Raw genomic sequence first — 25,142 nt, 5'->3', positions numbered from 1 at the left:
ATTCATTAAATGTGGGTAACTGAAAAGCTATGGGAAAAATATTACACGTTACAGCGAAAACTCTTCATGTCACTGAATGATCACAGGCAAAACAAATATACAATATGCTTTACTTTCAGCTCTTCCTCTTTCGTGGCCACCTGAATAAGTCCAGTTTCGAGTAATTCTTCTACAGTCTTCAACTTCTCATCTTTCTCCTTAATGCTGAAATAATAAATTTAAAACACATGTATGAACTATATTTCAAGGAAAATGACATGATTTCTAAATAAATATTTGACATGGATTAACTCTTAGGCCCATCGTTCTTTATAAACTTTCAATTCTAGAAAGGTTTCTGATGATCTTCAATCCTGGTCCAAGGGTTCTTCCTCTTTGCCAATAAATAAAATGTATTCAAGTAATGCATGCTTACATGCTAGCCTAAACAAGTAAATCATGGCCATACATGACTCTCATAAACCTAATTTAATGCCAAAGCAATCAAGAGTACATCACTCTCTTCCCTTTATGAAGTACAAAGAAAATTTTAAGAATTTACATTAATATAGTTAATCATTCTGTTATCTCAGACTTGGTAGAAATGAATCATTAAAATATTAAAAATAATTTTAATCTCTTACCATCTTTCCATTTGTTCCAAAACATCTTTACTAGGCTGAAACAAAATCACCAAAAAAAAAAAAAGATACTTTTACCAAGTTTGCATGAAATAAAACTACTTTAGAAATAGAATTCTATGAAAATTGTTTAGTATTAAATAGATCCAAAATTTAGGAAGATGATCCATATTTAAAGACTGCTAATAGTTAAAGAATTTTTTCATTCAGAAAACACAAGAGACGAGGCTACACAAAAGACAAAGATGAAGTATAAAATGGGCTGGAAATGCCCAAACTTACCCCTCTGAGTAAGTTTTTATTTACCATAAAAGAAAATCTTAAGGATAAGAAGAGAATTTGCCTCTCCTTTACATTAATTCTTCAAATCTAAAATTCCAAGGCTCTAAGGCCTTGTAGGCCAAGAAAGAGGCTTTGCTCTTTTTCATTTTTGTTTTTCACCTAAGGTATAAGGCAAGTGTACAAAACCTGTGTTCAAGTCAATGAATTTTTAACATGCAGATTTCACATAACCACCACCTAAGTCATTATACAGAATGTTTTAAAATTGACTGTCAAGCGCAGAAGAAACACAAGCACACAGTCTCCTTGTTATGTTAAAACATGACATGTGAGCTGGTCCCCATCTTTGACCCATCTTCTAGTATTCCCCCAATACACACAAATTCCTCAATGTTATAATCTACTATATGTCCAGAAGTGGAGCACCCCCTTGGAAGTCCTAGGCCTTCAGGCAGCTAAGTAACTTGACAAAACAGGTTCAGGGTCTTTTTCCCTTCAACATTCTCTTCTACCCATTCTGTTCCCTACCTGCTTTCTCCTAATTCTACTAGTTTTGTAATTTTTTCCCATTTTACTAAAACCATTACAACCATTTTTCACAACTACTATTAATTTTTCCATTACCAAATCCTAGTCCTAAGATTCCATTTATTAAATATTTCTAAAATTAACTATATTTTCTTCAATACCTTAGGTTAAGTTTCCAGCTTTACACATCTCAAATATCATAATACCCTGCCTCTAGTTCACAAGGATTATATTGTGAGGGGTACAGGAGAACTTCTCAATGGGAAAAAAAACTTTCCTACCACTAGAAAGGAAAGAGATGTCAAAAATATATTAAATCATGATTGTAAACTGAAAACTAAATCATGCAATAAGTTTATAAACCTTTCATCAAGATGACTTTTGTCCATCTTTATTTTTCATGAATCCTATCTCACATAAAAACAATATAAAATTTGCGACCATGCATGATGACAGATGTTAACTAGACTTATTGTGATCATTTAACAGTAATACAAATTGAAAATTATTATGTTATACACCTGAAATTAATGTCAACTGTAACTCAATTTTAAAAAGGTACTATTAAGTCTTGGTTATATGTAGCTTAATCAGTTAGTTGTACTCCACCTTTAGTTCTGCATACTTCACTACCACACAAATTTAAACACCCCATGGACACCATTATGATTCATCTAACATACCAGACAAAATGCTTATTCATTCTTTCAACATCCTTCAGCAGCACAGCCACATAATAGATCAAGCTCATGGTCCTTACACAGCTTTCATGATTAGGCCCTAGCAAGCTCGTCTCTTCTTACACCTCCACAATACGCCCTGAATATGCCAATTTTCCACACACTGCCATGACTTTTAATACTGTATTCCCTTAGCCCTGATTTCCACTTAGCTGCTCAGCAAATTCTTGGCTTTTTTCAAAATCAGGTTTAATTGTCCCCTCTCTGTGGTGCCTCTTCATCCTTATTCTCCTTCAGATAGAATTCTCTCTTCATCTAAACGTATCCACATTTTAAGAATTTTTGGAAAAAAAAGAATTTTATTCATCACAATTTACTGTGTATACAGCTATCTCCACCCATATTCTCAAACGCAGGAATCAAGTCTTATTCATCTCTATAGCCTTAGCATTATAGCACAGTACCTAGCATACTCTCGGTAAAAATTTAGTGGACTGGATATACTTTAACAAGGTTACAGTTTAAGTACTCTTCATCAATTGCTCAATGAATATTCAATTGTATTAAACTGACCCAATTTAGTATCAATCCAGTATTTTAACTTTATATATTATTAATCTAATCCAACCCAATTTTCTCCTCCTTGGATGATCTTCAAAACTACATCTAATACAGTAATGAAATTTTCTTCAATAAAATACAAGGCTGCAGGGCAAAAGGGAAAAAAATATTCTACCATCTTTACTTAATAATCTTGTTGTGTGTGTGTGTGTGTGTGTGTGTGTGTGTGTTAGTTGCTCATCCATGTCTGAGTCTTTGTGACACCACGGACTGTGGCCCACCAAGCTCCACTGAATCTGACAAAAGTATTAGAATAAAAATAAAAAGTAATGCTGCTCCTTTGTTCCAACCATCCCATCCTCTGTCGTCCCATTCTCCACCTGCCTTCAATCTTTCCCAGCATCAGCGTCTTTTCCATGATGCTCATGATGCTCAAAAAAAAAAAAAAAAAAAAGACAGCTCAGGACATTCCCCACCCAAAAAAAGTTTTGTTTTATTCTGAATAAATGAGATCTTAGTGACTGATTTATTTGTGTGATCTATCCACAAGATTGGGGGACTTCCCTGGTGGCTCAGATGGTAAAGCGTCTGTCTACAATGCGGGAGACCCAGGTTCGATCCCTGGGTCGGGAAGATCCCCTGGAGAAGGAAATGGCAATCCACTCCAGTACTATTGCCTGGAAAATCCCATGGACAGAGTAGCATGGTAGGCTACAGTCCATAAGTCTTTTCTTCTTTAGTATATACGCAGGCTACCTTACCTGGTATTTGTTATCTTTCTGCTTCCTACACCTAAAGAAACAACAACTTGGTACCATTGTTGGTTTCTGCTTCAATAAGCTCAACCTTTTCCTCCAGGATAAAATCTGTGGGGCAAAGGGACTGAAATTTTTTTTTATAACTAAACTGCTCATCTCTCAACTGTCACTTGGAATTCTGACTGCTGGGTAGGAAGGGGTTAAAGAAGGGTGGAAATGAAAGAAATTAAAATTACGCTAATCTTCCATCTCTTCTTTCACTAGCACTGACAATAAAAATGACCAGAGGAAAAAACCAAACAGCTGGCTCTTTGGTCTGCCAAGATAAGACAGAAGTCATAATAACAACCAAAAATACATCACAGTCATATGCTTTTTTATTGTTCAGCCGCTCAGTCGTGTCCAACTCTTGGCGACCCCATGGACTGTAGCACACTAGGCTTCACCATCTCCCAGAGCTTGCTCAAACTCATGTCCATCAATCGCTGTTGCCATCCAACCATCTCATCCTCCGCCATCCCACTCTCCTCCTGCCTTCAATCTTTCCCAGCATCAGGGTCTTTTCCAATGAATCAGTTCTTCCCATCAGATGGTCAAAATATTGCATTTCAGCTTCAGCATCAGTCCTTCCAATGAATCTTCAGGACTGATTTCCTTTAGGACTGACTGGTTGGATCTCCTTGCAGTCCAACAGACTCTCAAGAGTCTTCTCCAACACCACAGTTCAAAAGCATCGATTCTTCGGCGCCCAGCTTTATGGTCTCACATTCATATATGACTACTGGAAAAACTGTAGCTTTGACTATATGAACATGAACCTTTGTCAGCAAAGTAATGTCTCTGCTTTTTAATACTCTGTCTAGGTTTGTCATTGCTTTTCTTCCAAGGAGAAAGCATCTTTTAATTTCATGGCTGCAGTCACCATCTGCAATGGTTTTGGCGCCCAAGAAAATCAAATCTCTCACTGTTTCCATTGTTTCCCCATCTATTTGCCATGAAGTGATGGAACCAGATGCCATGATCTTACTTTTTTGAATGCTGAGTTTTAAGCCAGCTTTTTCAATCTTCCTTTTCGCCTTCATCAAGCAGCTCTTTAGTTCTTCTTCGCTTTCTGCCATAAGGGTGGTATCATCTGCAAATCTGAGGTTATTGGTATTTCTCCCAGTAATCTTGATTCCAGCTTGTGCTTCATCCAGCTCAGCATTTTGCATGGTTTACACTCTGCAAATACGTTAAATGAGCAGGGTGACAATGTACATCCTTGATGTACTCCTTTCCCAGTTTTGAACCAGTCCATTGTTCCATATCTGGTTCTAACTGTTGCTTCTTGACCTGAACACAGGTTTCACAGGAAGCAGGTAAGGTGGTCTGGTATTCCTATCTCTTGAAGAATTTTCCACAGTTTGTTGTGATCCACACAGTCAAAGGCTCTGGCATAGTCAATGAAGCAAAATTAGATATTCTTATGGAACTCGCTTGTTTTTTCTATGATCCAACAGATCCCAGCAATTTGATTTCTGGTTCTTCTGCCTTTTCTAAATCCAGCTTGAACATCTGGAAGTTCTCGGTTCATGTACTGTTAAAGCCTAGCATGGAGGATTTTGAGCATTACATATGCTTTCTAGACTTTTTTTTTTTAATTAAAAAGTTTTCAGAACAAGAGAAAAAATTCTAAAAATTAGTCAAAGAGCAAATCTTAAAAAATAAGTTTTCCCTCTTATCAAACAGTTCTTTTAGATAAATTTTAAAATGTGGCTATGGAATTCTCTTCTTTGGACTGTTTTTCATAAAACTCATCTTTACTTAAAAAAAAAAAAAACCATCTTACGCTCAGTGTTATGTTAACAGAATATCTAAAAATACACAGAAGCTTTATAGAAGGAAGCCTGACCCAATAAGAAGATTAGATAAACAAGATCCTATTGTATAGCACAGGGAACTATATTCAATATTGTGTAATAAACTACAATGAAAAAATGTAAAGAATATATATATGTATAACTGAATCACTTTTATTTACACCAGAAACTAAAACAAGTGTAAATCAGCTATACTTCAATAAAAAGTATTTTAATAAAATACAATTCAAACCCCCCAAAAAAGAAAGAAATTGGGATCTTAAAAAATATTAACTCCACACATATGATAGGGAATTTTATGTAAGATGTTAGAATGGCAGTTCTTAGGGTATCATGTTATCTTAAGGGAAAAAAAATTAAGGCTAATGGTTTTACTCTTATCTACTGATGAAGAGTATCATTTTAAACACAGAATAAAACTGAAAAGAAAAGATCCAGGTACTCTGTTGAAACCTAAGTAAGAAGCACCAGCACCTTTAATACTGGAATTCCAAGGCAGATGGAAGCGGAGAAGGCAGTGGCACCCCACTCCAGTACTCCTGCCTGGAAAATCCCATGGTCGGAGGAGTCTGGTGGGCTGCAGTCCTTGGGGTCGCTAAGAGTCAGACACGACTGAGTGACTTCAGTTTCACTTTTCACTTTCATGCATTAGAGAAGGAAATGGCAACCCACTCCAGTGTTCTTGCCTGGAGAATTCAGGGATGGGGGAGGCTGGTGGGCTGCCGTCTATGGGGTCGCACAGAGTTGGACACGACTGAAGCGACTTAGCAGCAGCAGCAGAGCAGATGGAAGAGTTTCTAAGTATTTATTTTACCTCCCATGAAATTAATTTTAGAAAGTTTAAGACTTTACATATTAAAATAGATGTTTCAGAATCTCTGACAACCAACTGAAAAAAAGAATTACATTCTGCTTTTCTGGATAAGAATTAAGACAACCAAAAAATATCTATCATATTTTATCTAATCCAAGTCACCAATGCTGTATCTCACAACTGGGAGAATCTTTACATAACACTAAAAATTAAAGATGCCTTCAATTAAACTATAACCAGAGATTAAGATACATCCACCCTTCAGGGGATAAACAGAGAAGGAAGAAAAAATCTTAAACTGATGAAATATTACATTTGTTAAAAGCCATACCACAACAAAAAGAAATAGGAGTAAGATTTAAGAGTAAAAATGAAATACCAATTGAGCATTACATTGGCATGAAGTTACCTCCCTGCACTAAACATTATTCATTCAGCATTTTCTCTTCTATTACCTTTAGTTGGAAAGGATAAAGCATAAAGTAATAAAGCATATGCAAAGCACTTAACATCATATTTAATAGGGAAGGAAAATAAGAAATAATGGATTAATTCTCAACAAGCAAGTGGATGTTAACAAAATACTTCTAAGATACTTCCACAGCATTTGGCACAGCCACTTACACCAATTCAATACTTGCATAGATGTGAATTTTAAAATAAAAAGAAAGCAGGCATCTGCTAAAGGAAGTGCTATTATTACATTTCAGCTTCTAATAAAATGTGTCCAAATTTAACAGTAATAGAGAAACATGCAAGGCTTCTATTTTAATGTGTCATATAATATGACGTGTTTCTAGAATACTTTTAAAAACCAGAATTTGAAGAATTATATTTAGAAGAGTATAAACGCAACTCTTAGGAACAGCCACAGAAGAGACATCACCTGGGGCGCGAGTTTATGGAGCCATGCTTATTCAGGCTGCTATAGTTTCGATGGCTTGCTAGAAATACAAAAAGAAGTACCATGGCAGAAGCAGGTAGAGATGAGATGGGAAAAATAAATATTCTAAAGGAAAGGAATTAAGGCTTAAGATGTCTGCTATACACAAAGCACTAGGCTACTCAACTATATATAAACTCCCCCATTTAATTCTAACAAGCGTAGAATGTAAATAAAATCTCAATGTAAAAGACTTGGAATGAGAGGCCTTAGAAAAATTAAACAATTTGATCATCACTGCTTTGAAGTGCTGGTACTGGTTTCAAGGTCATCCCAGGTGGCTCAGCAGTCAAGAATCCTCCTGCCAATGCAGGAGTCAAATTTGATCCTGAGCCAGGAAGATGCCCTGCAGAAGGAAATGGCAGCCCACTCCAGTATTCTTGCCGGGGAAATCCCATGAACAGAGGAGCCTGACAGGCTACAAAGAATCGGTCTCGACTTCGCAACTAGACAACAACAAAGTAGGCTTCAAACACATTCTCTCTTTAAGAATCCACACTGTTTGAGAGGAAAGAACTGAAGCTCCCAAAGTCCAAGGATTATTATCCTGAGAGCGAAATGTATCAAACTGATTTAAAGAAATTATTTTTATGCATCCTATTAAACTTTTTTTTTTTGGTGTGGGGGTGGTGCTTATGAACAGGTTCACATTAGCTTCTTCTAAGGAAGAAAATGTAAGTTTTCCTCAATTTAGATACCTGACTAGCACAAAATGACTAGAAATGCAATTAAAAGACATATCTACATTTAAACGAAATTCCTAAAAATGAATGAGTTGATTACTATTTAAAAAGAAACATATCTTGTTATACATTGGATATTTCTAACTTATAATTCATGAAAAGCCATACCTGTTCAGAAACAAGAGTCTGTAGCTTCTGAACTTCTAATTGTAATGCTTTGTTTTGGTCACTTAGAATCTAAAAGAAAGAATCTCAATTTACTGCTTTATTAGGAAAAATTAACAAAGCAACCATTTCAGTAAGTTTTTAAAAAATCAAAGCCGTATAATTACCATAAGCACTTATAAAGTAAGAGGTGAATCATATACTGACCTAAGAATGCAAATCTCATGGCAGCTTCATTTTTCGGTTTCAATGAATATATTTCCAGGGTATAAGAATACAGTAATGGTATAAAGTACATGTATGATGATACCTAAAAAGTAGTTTCTACTAAGCCCCCCTAATTCAGTCATGTGGTTTATCCCAAATGTTTTAACACTAGGCTTAGAACCCTTTCATATGTATTAAGTTTAACAATTTGTCCCAATGAATTCTGGGAAACCCTGCTTTCATAAGAGAGTACTTACAGGATTACTTAAGTAAGCAAAAAAAAAAAAAAAACCCACAAATTAAAAAAAAAAAAAGCAAATCTTACTGCATGCAGAGATGTACCCATGCAATCAGAATACTTTAGGATAATACTCAGGATATTTGGCCATGAACAGAAACTAGCACTACGTCAGCAACAGAGGCAAATAAGAACATCTCAACCTATCAGCTAAAAAAGTGCAGAAAAAAAGGCTGGGGCAAAACAAATATCAAAAGTCTATTATAAGAACAGATAAGTCAAAATAACAGATTAAGTCCCCAAGTAAACTATAGAAATACTATAGTTCAGAGCGATCACATATAAAAAGTAGTTATTTCTACACTCACTTCAACTAAAAATTATATAAGGTTGTTCAAAGAAAGCTGAGTTGACAAGTTTAATTACACACCTTAAATTCTTCCATTTTGTTTGAAATTTCACACTGTAGCTGCTCTTCAAGCAATCGTATTTTATCATCCTTAACATGAATACTGTGAGAAAAAAAAGATACTTCATACATTCAGAAAGCTTATATAAATTATGTGCACAACTATCAGTTATTAGCAGTAACATTTTCTTCAATTACACTTCAACATAAGTGTATAAATGGCCTAAAGTACAGCAATACTTTAATCACCTTTTCTGCATCTTCTCCAGTTCATGTGCAGCAGCAGCCTACATTGGGAATGAGATGAGAATTCTATTATTTCTCAGGAAGCACTCAAACCTATTCTTTTACTTAATTTTACTTATTAAAGTTATATTTCATATAGAGTAAATATTAATAGTAAAATGAATAACATACATTACTGTAATAATTTTTGCTGTCTATATTTTATTCTGAGTATTTTTTTTGCTGAGTATTTTTCATTCTCACTGATCAACTTTTATCCTAGAAAAAGCTACATCCTTTTCTGATTAAATGGTAGAAGGCTAAAACAAATCAGCACATGAGTGTTATAATCAAGTCCTCCAATAATTCCCTGACAGATCAGTGGGTAAAGAATCTGCCTGCAATGCAGGAGACCCCAGTCCAATTCCTGGGTTGGGAAGATCCCCTGGAGAAGGGAAAGGATGCCCACTCCAGTTTTCTTGGGCTTCCCTTGTGTGGCTCAGCTGGTAAAGAATCCACCTGCAATGCGGGAGACCTGAGTTCGATCCCTGGGTTGGGAAGATCCCCTGGAGAAGGGAAAGGATACCCACTCCAGTATTCTGGCCTGGAGAATTCCATGGACTGTATAGGCCATGGGCTCTCAAAGAGTTGGACATGACTGAGTGACTTTCACTTCACTCACCAGTAACTCAAAAGTTATCAATTTCTTTGGACCAAATATTAATTTCAACATGAATATAGAAACATTCAGGTGAGTTGTGAGGGTCATGGTCAAACAGAAGAGGCTTTTAACAACACATCACGCAGCCAAACACAGGTAACCATTATACTTATCATCTACATGGACAAAACTAGGGCTTGTGATACCAATGAAAATAAGTATAAACAAACTAATTCTAAGGTAAATGCTTAAAAGCAATAAAGATCTACCTGTTCATTTGCCAGGGCCTGTAATTTTTGCACTTCAGCTTTTAATAAGAAATTCATATTCTGTATGTCCTAGAACAAAAGGAAAAATAATATTAGAATTATTTAATATAAAATTAGATTTGAAGTTGTGTCTCTTTTCTACCTAAGCAAAGGTCTCAAAGCATAAATCTCAAATTACCACTTCTCATCAGAAAGAAAATCATCAATTCCTGTTATTTAACATATTTCCCAAATTATTGTGAATAGTATCATGTAAGAAAAGGCCTTTGAACTTCTCCTCTTAGAGGGCTGAAGAGGATTTTGTAGTTTAAAAAAGAGACAATTTCCAAATGAATTCTCGAGTATTTTCCAGGCTTCATAGACATTTGTACTGATGACAGGATCAGGATAATTCAATGCCTATGAAGTACTGTAGCAATTTTTAAGAAGTACTATACCTTAAGTTCCTCCTCTTTACTTGCTAAATGATCATGCTCATTTGCTAAAGAATCTTCAGTTTGTTTTATCTGCTTATCCTTTTCTGCAATCCTTTAAAAGGAAATAGATTTGTACATTCAATAAACATTTAGAAGTCAAGTCACAAATTAAAGGATTAGAAGCCTCAAGTACAATCAACCTTACTTAAGTAAATTTTCATATAACTGTACCTTCAATCTCTATAGACCCTTTCAGTTAGTAGTTAACAGTCACATGCATTACTACAACTTCATAAAATACATACCCCTATTTTAAAACTTGAAGTCAAAGAAGTTAATAATTTAAGCTCACAAGCCTGGTAATGTCAAAAACATTTTTCAGGTTTTCTGAACTTATGTGATCCATTGCATTGTTATGCAATACATAAGAAAAAAAGAATTTTATTTTCAGCGTATCACCATATAGTTAGATTGTTGTTGTTCAATAGCTCAGTCATGTCCAACTCTTTGCGACCCCATGGACTGCAGCACGCCAGGCTTCCCTGTCCTTCACTATCTCCCGGAGTTTGCTCAAACTTAGGTCCACTGAGTCAATGATGTCATCTAACCACTTCATAGTTAGATACAGAGTAGCTGTAACTACTTATTAGATACAAAAACTAACTTCCACTAATCTCAAATCACAGTGATATCTTCCACATAACTGCTAAGCCCAAAGGAAAGAGTTTTTCCAACTCTTTTTATGACAAAGACATAAAAACACAGAATACACAATGCATAGGGGTAGAAGAGCTAAAGTTGTTCCAAATCTAGTTGAGAGTAATTTTTGAACAAGTTAGAACATAAAATCAATCATAAGTATAGAATCTAACAGATGTAAGTTAGTGATGGCTAAGCAATTTTAAGAGAAATATAGAAAGGCAGGCTTACACTTTATGTAATTCTTCTGCTAGAGCTGAAGCGGAGGTCTAAGAAAGAAAAACAGTGTCAACATAAAAGCCTTTAAGAGAAAGTTCAAAAGTTGTACAATAATCATCACAATAGGGCTTTAAAAATTAAAAGAAATAAATGTATATAAAGTTAAGGAAGTAGTTGGCTCATGATGAATGTTCACTAAATAACAGCTATTATTCTGAAAGTAAATTTGATCAACAGCTTCCAGTATTAGGGAATTAGCATCATAAGACATTTCTAATGAAATAAGTTGGCAGGCCTGAAAACTATTTAACTGACAAGCAACACATGCACAGGAAAAAAAAAAAAAGCAGCAAAGGCTATTTTTCATTTATGAGCTTCTCCTTAATAAAAATTTCTAGTGATGAAATGATACCACTCATGATTAAGTTTAACAAGTCATTTGATAAAGCCCATGTTCATCTCTACTTTTCAAAGTATTTAATTTCTGATAAATCTTCTAGAACTACCTCTCAGCTATAACTTAAGATCTCAATCCAATTTGAGTTAATAATTTACATACACACAAACATTCATATACACACAAACACCTGTGTAATTCTTTCTCAATTAATTTTACACAACAGTTCCTACAAAGAAAACAATTAGGAAAAAAACAAAACAAAAAACCTGTTCGCAGTTTTGGGATTTTCAACTTGCCTGAACCTTAAAATAAGGTTAAAAATTTTTAAGGTTAAAAACCTTAAAAATAAGCTTTTAATGTTAGAACTTCTTTTCGCACAGAAAAGTGCCTTCTGTTCTATTACTTTTCCTACAAACAATTTTTAGAATTTTAAGTTGAAAAACTGAAATTGAAATTCACAGTATGTATATTATGGAAACAAGCTAACAAGTTAAGTATTTAAAAATTTCTTCTCTTCTTAATGTTATACTATTTATATTCTAAAGGCTATGTATCTATATCTACCTACCTACCTATCATGTTATACGACAATGATGCCAAAGAACAATAGGTTTAGTGAATATTTAATGAATACTTTTAATATATAAACTGTTTTTCTTGACACCGTTTGGCCAATTCCTCCTTTTTTGTGACAGGATGGTGGACATTTTTTTCCCTCCTAAGGTTAAAAACTCTCTAACCCATCTTCCCGTTAGTCAGATTTGTATCTCTTTCATATTGTTCTCTCACAGCACTAAATGTAATTATCAGAGCACTTACCGCCAGCTGATTCACTGACTAGTCACCCAACTACTAATCCAGTGCATGGCACTGAACAGGCACTCAAATTATTTACACAGCTAGGAAGCTATTAGTAATGACAAGCAATAACAAAGCACCATTACCTGGGCTGCTATCTGGGAATGGAATTGTTGAATTTGAGCTTTCAACGCCTCATTCTGCTCCAAAATATCCTTTCAAAAACCAAACAGGAGAGGGAAGAAGTGTGCTATTAAAAATGCCAATGTATATGAACAAAATGAGTTACAGGTACATCTGTTTATCTTTTAAAGGTACTCTTAAGATTCCAAAAGGCACCATTTTAAATACCAATGATGAGGCATTCTATTTCAGAGCTAATTTATAAAGCAGAAAATAAGAATACATTATACTGTTCCTAATCTAATACAAAAAGCATAAGACTGTGGGTAAAGGCATTTCTGAGCACATATTCAGACCATATCGTGACAACTGCTCAAAGATTAAGTTCAAATTTTTCATCCCCACTCCAAAGTTAAGATAAAGAAGGCTATCCTCTCTCTCCTACACAAGACACATCCAACCACTGCCAATCTTTCTTATTTTTTAAAGAGGGAAAATTAGATACCTGAACTTGCATTTGTAGAGACTCTTCTTTGTTCACCCTTTTTTGCTCCGATTCCATTAACTGCATTAGTCTTTGCTCCAACTGTTGTTTTGATACCAAGGTATCTGTAAGCTTACTATGCAGACTCTGTACTTCATTTTCTTTGGCCACAAATTTACTCTGTAGATCTAACAAAACATTGCATTTTACAAAGGTCTCTTCCTTTGCCTGGTTACTGCTACTCATCTTTAGAGCAGGCTTATCTCCCCTGGACTATTTCCCTTTTGAATCTCTCTGTGCTTTCCCATCTGTATATGGCTCCCCTGAATAGCCTATGCTTACCTTTTTCACAGCACCTGCCATACTGTACTAATTCACCTCTTCTCCCAAAGAGTGAGCTTTTTGAGATCAGAGATTGCCTTTTCTCCATATCCAGAGCTGTGCCCAAGGCTTGACACAAAATACGTAATTAATAAATCTGTTAACTGAACAGTACATGAATGTTTAAAACTGCTATATCATTTCTTGAAAATAGTCTTAATTTCCCCAAAGATGTTTTAGTAAGTTATTCAGTGAATTTCTTGTCAATTCCTCATACTCTCATACCTGGAGAACAAAGAAAGATGCTGAAAGCTGACAAACATCCTGGTGTAAGATGAAGTAATTAAGACTTTTCTGCCTACTTCCATTCTTAGCAATAATCCCAAAACAAGAAAATGGGAAACAAAAACAGTCTTTGATGCAATTAGAAAATAAATATAACTCCAAATCACAAGAAATTAAGGTAAAATAAATGGAGAGATGATCATTGACTTGGCAAAGATGAGGAAGGGTCAAGTAAAAGCTCAAGAAAACAGACACTCATGAGAGTTGCCTCCTCATTCTATAAGACAAATAACTCTAAAACAGGGGAGGAAAAAACAAACAAATAAAAACATACCACACTACCAACCAAGGAAAGAGAGGCAAACAGAGAGGAAAAAATGTATATATGAGTGTGTTACATAGTTTTAAGAAAAGATAATGTCATTTCTTTAACAAGACACTAATAATAGAATGGAACACAACTCAAGAAAGAACTCCTGAAAATTAAACATGTAATGGTAACATCCAGGATTAGAATCAGGAGAGCATATTTTTTACCAAATTAGGAGAAGTTAAAACACCAAATTAATACCTTCAAAATTCTCTGGGGAAAACTATTTCCAACCTAGAACTCCACATCCAAACTAGCCATTAAGCATTAAAGTAGAAAGACTAAAAACATTTTCAGATACTCAAAGCCTCAAGGAATGTACCTTGAGGTATATTCTTATAGAGCAACTAAAAGATACACTATTAAATGAGGGCGGAAAGCAAAAAAAATGGCAGTGACATAGGATCCAGAAAACAGAGTAAACAGACTAAAGGAAGTCTCAGAAGACAGCTCAGGGTCAACCTAGAAAGCAACAAGTACTAGAGCAGAAAGAAAGAGGACTCCAAAGGCATAGCCTCGGGAAAAACTGATAGTTTCACCAGCATCTAACATGTTGAGAGGCTGGGGGAAGCAGAGATGTTAAGGAGTTTAACCTTAGGTAAAATCTGAAATAATAAAACAAAGATCAAGCAAACTAAAAATATAAAGGACCACTTCCCTAGTGGTCCAGGGGTTAAGAATCCACCTTGCAATGCAAGGGATGCAAGTTCAATCCCTGGTGGGGGGACTAAGATCCTACATAGCATACCACAGAGCAGCACAACTGCTGAAGCCTGCACACCACAACTAGTGTGTGTACTGCAACAGAAAGATCCCACATGATGCAAGGAAGGTCCCACGTGATGCAAGGAAGGTCCCGCGTGTGCAACTAAGACCCTAGGCAGCAAAGTAAACAAATCATCATATATACACCATATGTATATATGTGTGTGTGTGTATATATATATATATATATATATATATATATAGCAATAGTTAACTTCAGGAAATTAAAAATGTTGCTCAAGAATTGTACTTTTATTTATCTTGACTCAACACTTAGTTACAGTCGTACTACTGTTAAAATCTAATGCTTTGTTGATGAAATATAACATACTAATTAAAAATAAGCTAACATACTTAACATAACAACAAACTTCATATATATATTTTTTAAAAGCCTTCAAATATCTTAGATATATCTAAATATTGAACCAAAGGGAAATGCCTAGGGGTAAAAAATATCAGAGGAAACCAAAGGTCTAATACAGAGCCGAAACTCTGTAGGATCTACTCTTGTCTTTGGAACTGTACTGTACTACAGGCTCACCACCACTTTCATGGGAGGAAGGGGGACAGAAATAAAACACACTATTACAAGCTCCATTATCTCCTAAATGAATTCATCAAGTTAAGAATAAATAGTGAAAGCTAGCATTACGTAGATAGCTTTCAATCAACTACTTGGAATGGTAATGCTCTCACCATTTTTCTCTTCACAATACAGGAATGAGTCCTTCTTAGAAAAAAGAAATTAAATAAAGAACTGATCATGGAATGAGAGAGAATAACCACAGGAATGGAACACACATAGATTCCTGCTACCCTGTTCATGGACTATAATTTTACCTGCAACTTAATGCCTCAGACAAAACCAGTAGAGACTTATTTTTAAAACCCTAAGAAATGTTAAAGAAATAAAAGTATTCAAAGTGTAAAAGCTATTTTTATTGAGCTATAACCAAAATGCCAATTTATACTTTCTTCACATACGGAGAGGGGAGGAAATTTTACCCAGAATTACACAGTAACTTTATATGAATATTTCTTCCCCTTACCTTGCTGAGCTGCTTCATGCTCTGCTGTCCTCTTCCTGATATAGCTCTGGACTTCTTCCCACCTCCTCTCAGCTTCTTGAAGTTGAACCTGGGGAAAGGATAAGTCAGCACAAACACAGGATTTCAGTTTACAGAATAAAAGCATCCTCTGTTTTTACTGTTGTGCCATAAAACTGCTTCTTCCAACAACTAGTCACTAGTCTCCCACATTTTAATAACATAGGCAGATGTGCTCAGCCTGATAACATGCACAAATATTATCAGTCACAGCCATTCTACCTGCCAATATACAGGATTTACAGGTTAGAGATTTCAGAAACTCCTTATTTGTGCTGGTGGATCAATATAGCTGCTGGTATGTATATATCTGACCCACTTAGCTATGATGACTTTCCAATAGTCTTCCTTCAGGTGATAGGCTTTTCAAAAGACAGGATGATATCTTTAAAGCTAAATTTTAGTAGGTTCCTAAAATTCTTATTTTGAGGTATGGCACAACACTTCAATTATGAATATAATATTTAATGTCATTAATCTACTTATCCATATCCATAGAGCACAAACATCATATTTAAGAATGCCATCAGCAAACATATTAGCAAGACAAATATTTAATAAAAGATAGGACAACAATATCACTCTCCCACAGGGACCCATGAAAACTTCAAGAAAACAAAAATTATGCTACTTTCTACATTCAATTATCCTCAGAGCTCTTTTAACCTCTACTGCTCTGGAGAAGAATCTTGAGAGTCCCTTGGACTGCAAGGAGATCCAACCAGTCCATTCTAAAGGAGATCAGTCCTGGGTGTTCTTTGGAAGGAATGATCTAAAGCTGAAATACTTTGGACACCTCATGTGAAGAGTTAACTCATTGGAAAAGACTCTGATGCTGGGAGGGATTGGGGACAGGAGGAGAAGGGGACGACAGAGGATGAGATGGCTGAATGGCATCACCAACTCGATGGACATGAGTCTGAGTGAACTCCGGGAGTTGGTGATGGACAGGGAGGCCTGGCGTGCCGTGATTCATGTGGTAGCAAAGAGTTGGACACGACTGAGCGAATGAACTGAACTGAACTCTGGAACTGGTATTAAGGTATATCATCTATATTGATGACTTAGGTAGGAATCTATCCAATACATTTAACTTACAGAAACTGAACTGTTCAACAAATCCTCTCCCCTGTACAAGGAGGAACAGACAACTCTACTCATCACTCTCTCAATATGCACAGGCTAAAATGTGCAAGAAAAATAAGTCCACTCCTCTCTCTCAGTCAGCCTAAGCAACCCCATGCATGTCTTCTCAGCATAAGCGTCTAATGGCATCCAGTGCCACTCCGGTGTCTAAAGAAACTGGGTGATTTTTTTTTTCTACTATGGCTCAAGTGAAAGCAACTGGAGTATTACTTGGCCTCGTGCTCAAGCAACAGAAAATCATCTATTCCAATGCTGAAATAAAAATAGGCTCTACTAACCTTACTTAAGAGATCCAAGTTATTGATAAGTGATGCTGAAGGTGATTTTAACTACCTATCAAAAATTTGATTTTTGTCTTACACATGCAGACCCTCACCTCCACACATAAGGTGAAATTCTACTGTTTATGCCTGTCAATCAGCTAATATCAATTTTCATATCTCCAAGTAGTCTTTAACTTCAAACTCAAGCCTGTATTCAGTTCTTTCATTAGTGTACATGTTTCTATACAGGCCCATTAAGCCTCAAACCACATTTCTCAAAAGCTATATACATTTTCAGGTCACTGGATTGAAAAGCCACATTATTTATGAAATGATAAATAAAGGCAATGTTTCACCTTCAACTGAGTAACTGCTTGCTCAGCATTCTTCTTTTGGACTTCCTCTTGCTGTAGCTTTCCTGTTTTCTCAGTCAGCTCATTTACCAACCTAGCATAATCCTGGCGCAGTTTGTTTAGTTCAGCAGACTGCCTGAAAACAGTTAACTGGATTATGAACCTTCCATTATTACAAACACATGTAAATGAGTAAAGAAAATATGTCAGTTTTGCTGAGTTAGTGATTCCACTTATAGGTAAATGACAACGAATGCTCTAAGTGTCTACTAATAAAGAATTTGGTTGAATATAATCTCTGAATCATGACATTATTGATGACAATAATACAAACACTAAAATTACCATAAAGTAATCAAGAAAAATGGGTAACCACACACCATGAGCATGAATCAACAGTATCACTCTCAAATCAGTGTTCTGAATCAACCAATCAGAATAGTTATACTATGTAAGCATGCTACTAGCCTTCTCTAGGACTGTTTCAAAGTATGGCACTGTGCATGCTTGCATGCTCAAGTATGGCTCAGACCAACTAAATCACTATCACAAGGAATGTGTCTTAACATGCAGATTCCAGGACTCTACCTCAGAGCCACTAAATCATAAACTTATAAGGATAAGACTCAAGAATATGATTTGTAGCTAACATGCCAGATATCCTTCAGAATAATGAAGTTTGAGAACTACTGTTAAAGGAAATAGAAGGTTTAAAACTTGCTAATTCAGTCTCTTAAATTTGTAAGCTATTCCACTGGTGGCACTAGTATTTATCATACAGTTTAACTGAAGAGGTTCTTCAAAAGCAAGAGGATAGGTTTTGAAAATTTATTCATTTTAAAAACAAGTGTAAAAAGCAAAAGTCTATCAAACACATTTTGGTGACTGAAGAAAACACTCTACCATTCAATGAAAATACTGTCATTTTATTAAAAGTAAAGCATTTGGGAACATACTTGCTTTCTAGTTGGTTTGTAGTGTTGCTGACAGCATCTCTCAGTATGCCATTTTCCTGCTTCAAGTGAGCTATCTCTGCCTCCATCTGCTCACGAACTTGCTGGAACTAAAATTATTTTACACACATAAGATTTAGAAAACAACAACTGCCAGAGCTAACCTCAAAGAAAATTTATCATGATGAAAAGTAAAAAAGCATCAATAAAGTCTGGATATCCTTCTCAAATAAATAAAAGCAAATTTAAAGGATACCTTTTGATAGTGACAAACACAAAGTAAATATAAGTTGTCACAACATTCAAGAAAGCAAGTAAAGGCTGGCTGCTATCATATGCAAAATAAATACCTAAGATGCTGTTTTAGAACTGAAAGATATTTTTAGAAATTGTTCCTACACAAGAATCATATAGAACTGAAACTGTATTGATCCTAGAATATGTCAATTAAGTTAGCAATATTTTAATAAAAGGTTTTAGTAATCAAAAGTTTAAAGACTGAAAATATGTTTGAAACATTTACATTAAGTTACAAATTGAGCCATATCCAAATAGATGGCAAATTCACTATACAAAAATCTACCTGCTAAAATATCTGGCTTCTAGTTTTTTATTTCAGAATTATAGAATCAAAAGACAAAAAACACTGAAACTTACATTCCCACATCCTCACTTTAGTATGTGAAAAACTCTTAATAATTTTTAGCAAACCTATTCAATTAAGAGGAAGAAAAAGTGTGTGTTGCTAATTCTCAGAAAACTTATCACATATAAACTATATCTTGACCTCTGTAAGCAATCAAGTTCAAAAAAAGAAATAATCACTTCAAAACCCTTAACCTTAAGTAAAAGATATTGCTACAGCTATCCGACTACTTTTCAAATGAATGTAAGTAAGAATTAAGAGGTAAAAAGATCACATGAGGTCAGGAAAAATCAGTTCTTCAATAATCTGGTTAATGGAAAAGAATATTTCAAAAGGCTGGGGCTGGGAAGATGGAGAATTGAGCCAAATTAAAACATCAAAGTAGTGGATGGGTTAAGAACCTGAGAAGAGATTCATTCACTTTTTTTTCATTATTAGTGGCATTTCCACAGAAAATACTACTGGAATTCTGATAACAGTAAAGAACTGTTCATTTTCCAGCAGACTACTAATGTTATCAAAGCAGTATTTTACAAATAAAAATCTTGTGCTAATTATATATTAGATTGGAAAAGAGACCTCTTAAGAATGCTATAACTGGGGCTCTGTAACAGCCTAGAGGCGAGAGAATGGATGGGAGGTGGGAGGGAAATTCAAGAGGGAGGGGACATATGTACATCTATGGGCAATTCATGTTGATGTATGACAGAAATCAAACCAATATTGTAAAGCAATCAATCAACTTAAAAAAGAAAAAAAATAAATTACCTTCTCTAAAAATAAAAAAGAATGTTGTAATAATGCTAGTAAGAAATAATAAACTAAGGTCATATCTAAAAACTGAATGCAAGAAAAACTAGAAATAAAGTATCTTTAAGATTTTAAAACAAGTTGTAGATTGAGCAAAGCAGAGAGAATTCAAAGGATTCAAGGATAATAATAATGCTTCAAAACATTAGAAAATAAAAACAACCTGACCAAAATCAACAGTTTGATTCTACACCCATGTTAATTTTGAGGTGACAATAAGCACTTAGAAACTGAAGCATCACCTGGCAATGGAAACAATTTAAAAAAAAAATCATTGATCCACAAGGTTCATTTAAGGGGAGTATTATAAGCCCACTTGACAAGCAAGCCAAACCATATTCTTCAACAGTCTTTTTATCAATAATAAAGATGATATTTCAATGGAAGGGAGGGTGAGGAAACAAGAGAAGAAGAAAGAAAACAACGAAAACTCACTGGTCCAGACCTAACAGAAATCATGAAAATGGATTAACACTGTAAAAATAGACAGTAAGCACTGAACCCTCTTAAGTGTTGAAAGAAAACAGGCAAAAATAAGAACACGAAACTGAAGGTCACTTAAGCTAAAACCATTATCATTTTCCCCCTCTTCTCCACTGCATCACCAAGCCCTATCTACTACCTCTTTTTTATCAAATAAATGCCCTCATTATCAATGTCTTGACTTAAAGTTTTTGTTCTCCTACTTGGATTCTGGCAAAAGTCCTCCAACTATCTCTTGTTCCACTCTTCACATTGCTATCACTCTCCATACTATGTCAGAGTAGTAATTTAAAATACTATAAACACACTGCTGGGTTGCTTAAACTCCTTCACTGGCCCACCAGTCTTCAGGTATGTTGCTCAGTTGCTAAGTCTGTACAGCTCTTAGCGAACCCATGGACTGCAGCACACCAGGCTCCCCTGTTCTTCACTATCTCCTGGAGTTTGCTCAAATTCGTATCTGTTGACATGTCTTCAGGTATACAAGACCTTTATTTATTTCTCTAGATCTCTTCATTCCAGCCCCGAATGCCAAATACCACAACTATTACTGTATTTCTCATAAGCTGTTATCTCTAGACAACCTATATCAAAAATACCTAGAGTACACTCACTAAAAAGCTCAATACTGGGCCTCCAAAGAGACCTACTGAACCACCAATCTCTCAGGATGGGAAGGAATTTCACTGGGTTGACAAGCCTTATACCCAGTGCCCATTCCTTCACTCTTTCCTGACAATGCCTAATTGTTTCCAAAGAATCAACAAAGTCTGTTTATCATCGCTGACAAGTCTTCCCTAACACTCCTTCTGTTCCCCACCTCTCATCTCCATTGTTTCAAAGCACCAGATGCTTACCTCTACTGTAACAGAGTATTTACTTGACAGCTTCCAGCCTCCCCACCTAAAAAAGCGGCTTACTTAAGGAGAGGGAGTCAGTTTAATTAACCATTTATATCAAAGCCAGCCCAGGGCACTTAAGTTTGCTAATAAAATGAATACAACTATTTAATTTTGAATTCAAAGAATGTGGGATAAAACATTACATTCTAACTTTACTTTCACTTTACTTTTCAAAGAACAAAAATATACCTTCATCTGCATCTGTTGAGTCTCTTGATAACTGACATGCATTTTGTTTTGAAACACATTATGTTCCTTTTCTAATGTTCCAATTCGATCTTTCATCCTTGCTATAACCACACTGCTTCTTTCTTTTTCTGTCATCATTTCCTAGAAGAGTAAATCAGAAAAAAAAAAAAAATTAGTTACTTAAAAAAATAAGGTTTTACTAAGAAAACATATTTAACATCAGCAAAAAAGATGTCAGCAGAACAATCATGAATTCTGAAATAAGTACTTGCTTAAAAACCAAGGTTAAAGGTTTAAAAAAAAATTGTCTTCTACATCTTACCTGCTCTTACACCAATTCCCCTCATAAACACTTAGCTGCTCTGTTTGCTCGTATTTCAAATGTACTTTTGGTCTAACAGTTAAAGAGCTGAATGTGGGATTAAATCCTACATCTAACTTGATTATTAAAAAAAAAAAAATTTTTAAAGCAAACCAGTTAATTCTTCATTATTTCCAGGTACCAGCTCTCTTCTGGAGTACAGAAAAGGGCCCCAGGGGAAAAAAAATCATCAAGAAGAGAAAAGTCTCTTTCCTATAGGAAGAGATAAGGATATGTTTATAGCAGAATAGGGAAAGTACAGCTCAGAAAGTTTTATTATCTCCCCAAGTCAAACATTAAAAGAGCGATTTCCTTCTGTGTTGCAAGTATTATGAACCCCTACAAGAAATATTACTAAAATGCAAGGAAGCCAAGCAACTTTAATGTTACCTGCAGGTATGATCAGTCCATTTCCTCTGTTCTAAGAAACTGCTTGATAAACTTTAAGATTTTTATTTAACTAAGAGCTGCCCATTAGCATGAGTTTATTTACATGTGCAAACTGTTTCACTGATGTACATAATACATTTAAGAAAAGTACACACAACACATCTTAAGTATATAGCTCAATGAGTTACACAAAAGTAAACATTCTTTTTCTAATTTTAAAAATAATCAGAAAATTATAGTTTCTAACCTTATAGAAACACTTATTTTAGCAGTCATAACTGATTAATCTTAATCTGACTGTTTTCCATTGACTTTTATTCACCTCAAATTCACAGAAAAGATTCTATATGCAAATGAGGCCATTCTCATAATGTAATCAAGTAGCTACATAAATGACAGTGAAATAAACTTCATTTACTCTACTGTATGTAACACCTAAAAGGAGAAAAAGCACTTCAGGAAAAATGAGACTACATTTACTACAGAATTTCAATTACGTTCTCAGTCTACATGATCTTTTAAAATGTAACTGACACAGAATATCATTAGTTTTGAGTATATAATGATTCATTACTTGTATTTATTTCTAAATCATCACCACAATAAGTCTAGTTAACATGATCACCACACGTAGTTACAATTTTTTCTTGTGATAACTCTTCTAGCAACTTTGAAATATACAAATTCAGTATTAATAACTATAGTCACCATGCTGTATATTACCTCCCTTAGACTTACATATTTTATAAATGGAAGTCTGTACTTTACATTTTTTAAAAAGATTTTTTTTAAACCTGTCAAGAGTAAAAAGGGTTTAAAGAACTTCACTGGTTAAAAACTACCTATGTAAGAGTTTCACATTTATCTAATAAATTGGATTTAAACAAGATCACACTGAGTTTTGTGCTTCTATAGAATAATTCTAGGTCAGAACCAACTGAAACATGTTCCCAGTGTCCAAATACTTCCATTATTCTGAAATTAGTATACCTAAAAATACTGCTATTTTAAATTCACAATTTGACTATAGGATATAATACCATGAAATAGTGGTATTTCCATCACTTAAATTCTAAAAGAAAATTACTTTCACTGGGTGTAAATTTATTACACAAATAAATGAGGAATTATAAATAATTTCTAAAATCCTTCACTGCCTCTGATTCAGAAAGTATAACCCTTAAATACAATCATGTCTTCACCTGGGTTAACTGCTTACACCGATCCTTCATAGTGGCAGCATCTTCCTTCAGAGCAGTAACTAACTTGTCTTTTTCTTGAAGCTGATGAACAAGTGCAGTCAACTCTCCTTTATTGTACTACAATTGAGAAATCAATACATAATTGTTAATAATTAACAACAGCTAATGAATTTTATGAAAATGAATTATCTGATATGAAGTGTTCTTAGGCCAAGGCAGAGTTTGCTACATAAAATAGAATGACTGCCAAACACTGTCAGTGAAATATCATTCAGAAAAATTGCTATATCATTACATGTTCTGATGTACACAATAGGACACATATCAATCAAGAAACAGATTTTACAAAGAATTATAGACTTCCATTTTTAAACACAAAGTTAAGACAGTACTCTCTCCCTCCTAAAGGATCAAAAAAAGGAACATGAAACCTAATGCAAACTGAACTAAAATAAAACAGTCAACTGTAATGTCAAAGCATAATATCAGAAAGACTGCCCAAAGTAGCGGAAATCAAAGCAGATGCTCAGCAACCCTGCCGGAATATACCCAAGACTACAGAGGTGCCATGGGTTACACAGCTCTCTGAAGTTAACAAGCACACACTGAAAGGTAAAACCAACAAACCCCCATTTGGTATCAGGCGCAAGAACAAAGATAGAAGGTAGGAATTTTCTTGCTAGGAGGTCTCAAGAAGCAGAATTAGAAATATGGAAGATATTAGACAGATAAACCTAATTCAAAGAGGGCAGCTAAACAGTGAGGCAGTTACAAGAGATTCTCTACAGTGAGATACTCTGTAGTGAATGAAGTTTTTTATCTGAGAAGGAAAGGCTCATAGCTCAAGGAGAACTGTGGGGCTTGGTCCCTCATTATCAACCTCTAGCCACAGAGATGATGCAAGAGAAACACCTCTCATTGGAAAAGGGGTATTAATGAAAAAGAAATAAAACAGGGTCTATGTAAGATATGAGAAAAAAGCAAGAAAAGCAGTAAGAAAAACCAAATGCCAAGTGCAGAAAAATAACTCTAAAAAGATGGTCAAGAACAGACAAAGACTGTGATTAAAAAATATCACCATGACTTTTTAAAGTCTAACATACCAACAATTTTTGAAAATAAGAGGAAGGCACAGACCTCATAAGAAATAAGTCAGAAGAAAAATAAGACCACAGAATGAGATGAAATATGAGTTGGCAAAACCCAAAGTAGAAATAAAAGTAACACCATGTGAGATATATAATCCAATTAGAAGCAGCAAACAGAAAAAGACGTGTTGCTGAAAACAACACGTAGAAGACACAGAGTTCACAGTGTAGAGAAGTAAATAAAAATATGAAATAAATCAACAGCTTTATCTTTTTTTATGACCAAAATATGAAAAAGACAACAGGTAAGAAGATCCAGTCATGTAAAGAACATCAGTCGTAAAGAAGATCAGTCCCTCAGTCGTGTCCGATTCTTTGCGACCCCATGGACTGCAGCATGACAGGCTTCCCTGTCTATCACCAACTCCTGGAGTAGCTCAAATTCAGGTCCGTAGAGTCGGTGAT

The 25,142-nt window shown here is 35.0% G+C and overlaps 1 protein-coding gene across 4 annotated transcripts in view; it reads right to left on the bottom strand.

The window, feature by feature from the left end:
- KTN1 (kinectin 1) overlaps positions 1–25,142 on the bottom strand; it is a 106,247-nt gene that overhangs the window by 40,299 nt on the left and 40,806 nt on the right. For all 4 annotated transcript variants that reach the window (XM_069596681.1, XM_069596682.1, XM_069596683.1 and 1 more), the window contains exons 6-20: positions 23,590–23,706; positions 21,637–21,777; positions 18,610–18,716; positions 17,657–17,789; positions 15,835–15,922; positions 13,063–13,229; positions 12,581–12,649; positions 11,249–11,286; positions 10,340–10,430; positions 9,903–9,971; positions 8,997–9,034; positions 8,769–8,850; positions 7,897–7,965; positions 624–658; positions 114–204 (exon numbers count right to left, since the gene is read on the bottom strand). In XM_069596681.1, the coding sequence (XP_069452782.1) occupies positions 114–204; positions 624–658; positions 7,897–7,965; positions 8,769–8,850; positions 8,997–9,034; positions 9,903–9,971; positions 10,340–10,430; positions 11,249–11,286; positions 12,581–12,649; positions 13,063–13,229; positions 15,835–15,922; positions 17,657–17,789; positions 18,610–18,716; positions 21,637–21,777; positions 23,590–23,706 (1,335 nt within the window). The remainder of the gene's footprint in view (positions 1–113; positions 205–623; positions 659–7,896; positions 7,966–8,768; positions 8,851–8,996; positions 9,035–9,902; positions 9,972–10,339; positions 10,431–11,248; positions 11,287–12,580; positions 12,650–13,062; positions 13,230–15,834; positions 15,923–17,656; positions 17,790–18,609; positions 18,717–21,636; positions 21,778–23,589; positions 23,707–25,142) is intronic.

Source organism: Ovis canadensis, chromosome 7 (assembly GCF_042477335.2).
Source record: "Ovis canadensis isolate MfBH-ARS-UI-01 breed Bighorn chromosome 7, ARS-UI_OviCan_v2, whole genome shotgun sequence".
NCBI classification, from domain to species: domain Eukaryota; kingdom Metazoa; phylum Chordata; class Mammalia; order Artiodactyla; family Bovidae; genus Ovis; species Ovis canadensis.
Note: the sequence above shows the minus strand (reverse complement) of the source record. Positions and strands in the feature narration are given on the sequence as shown.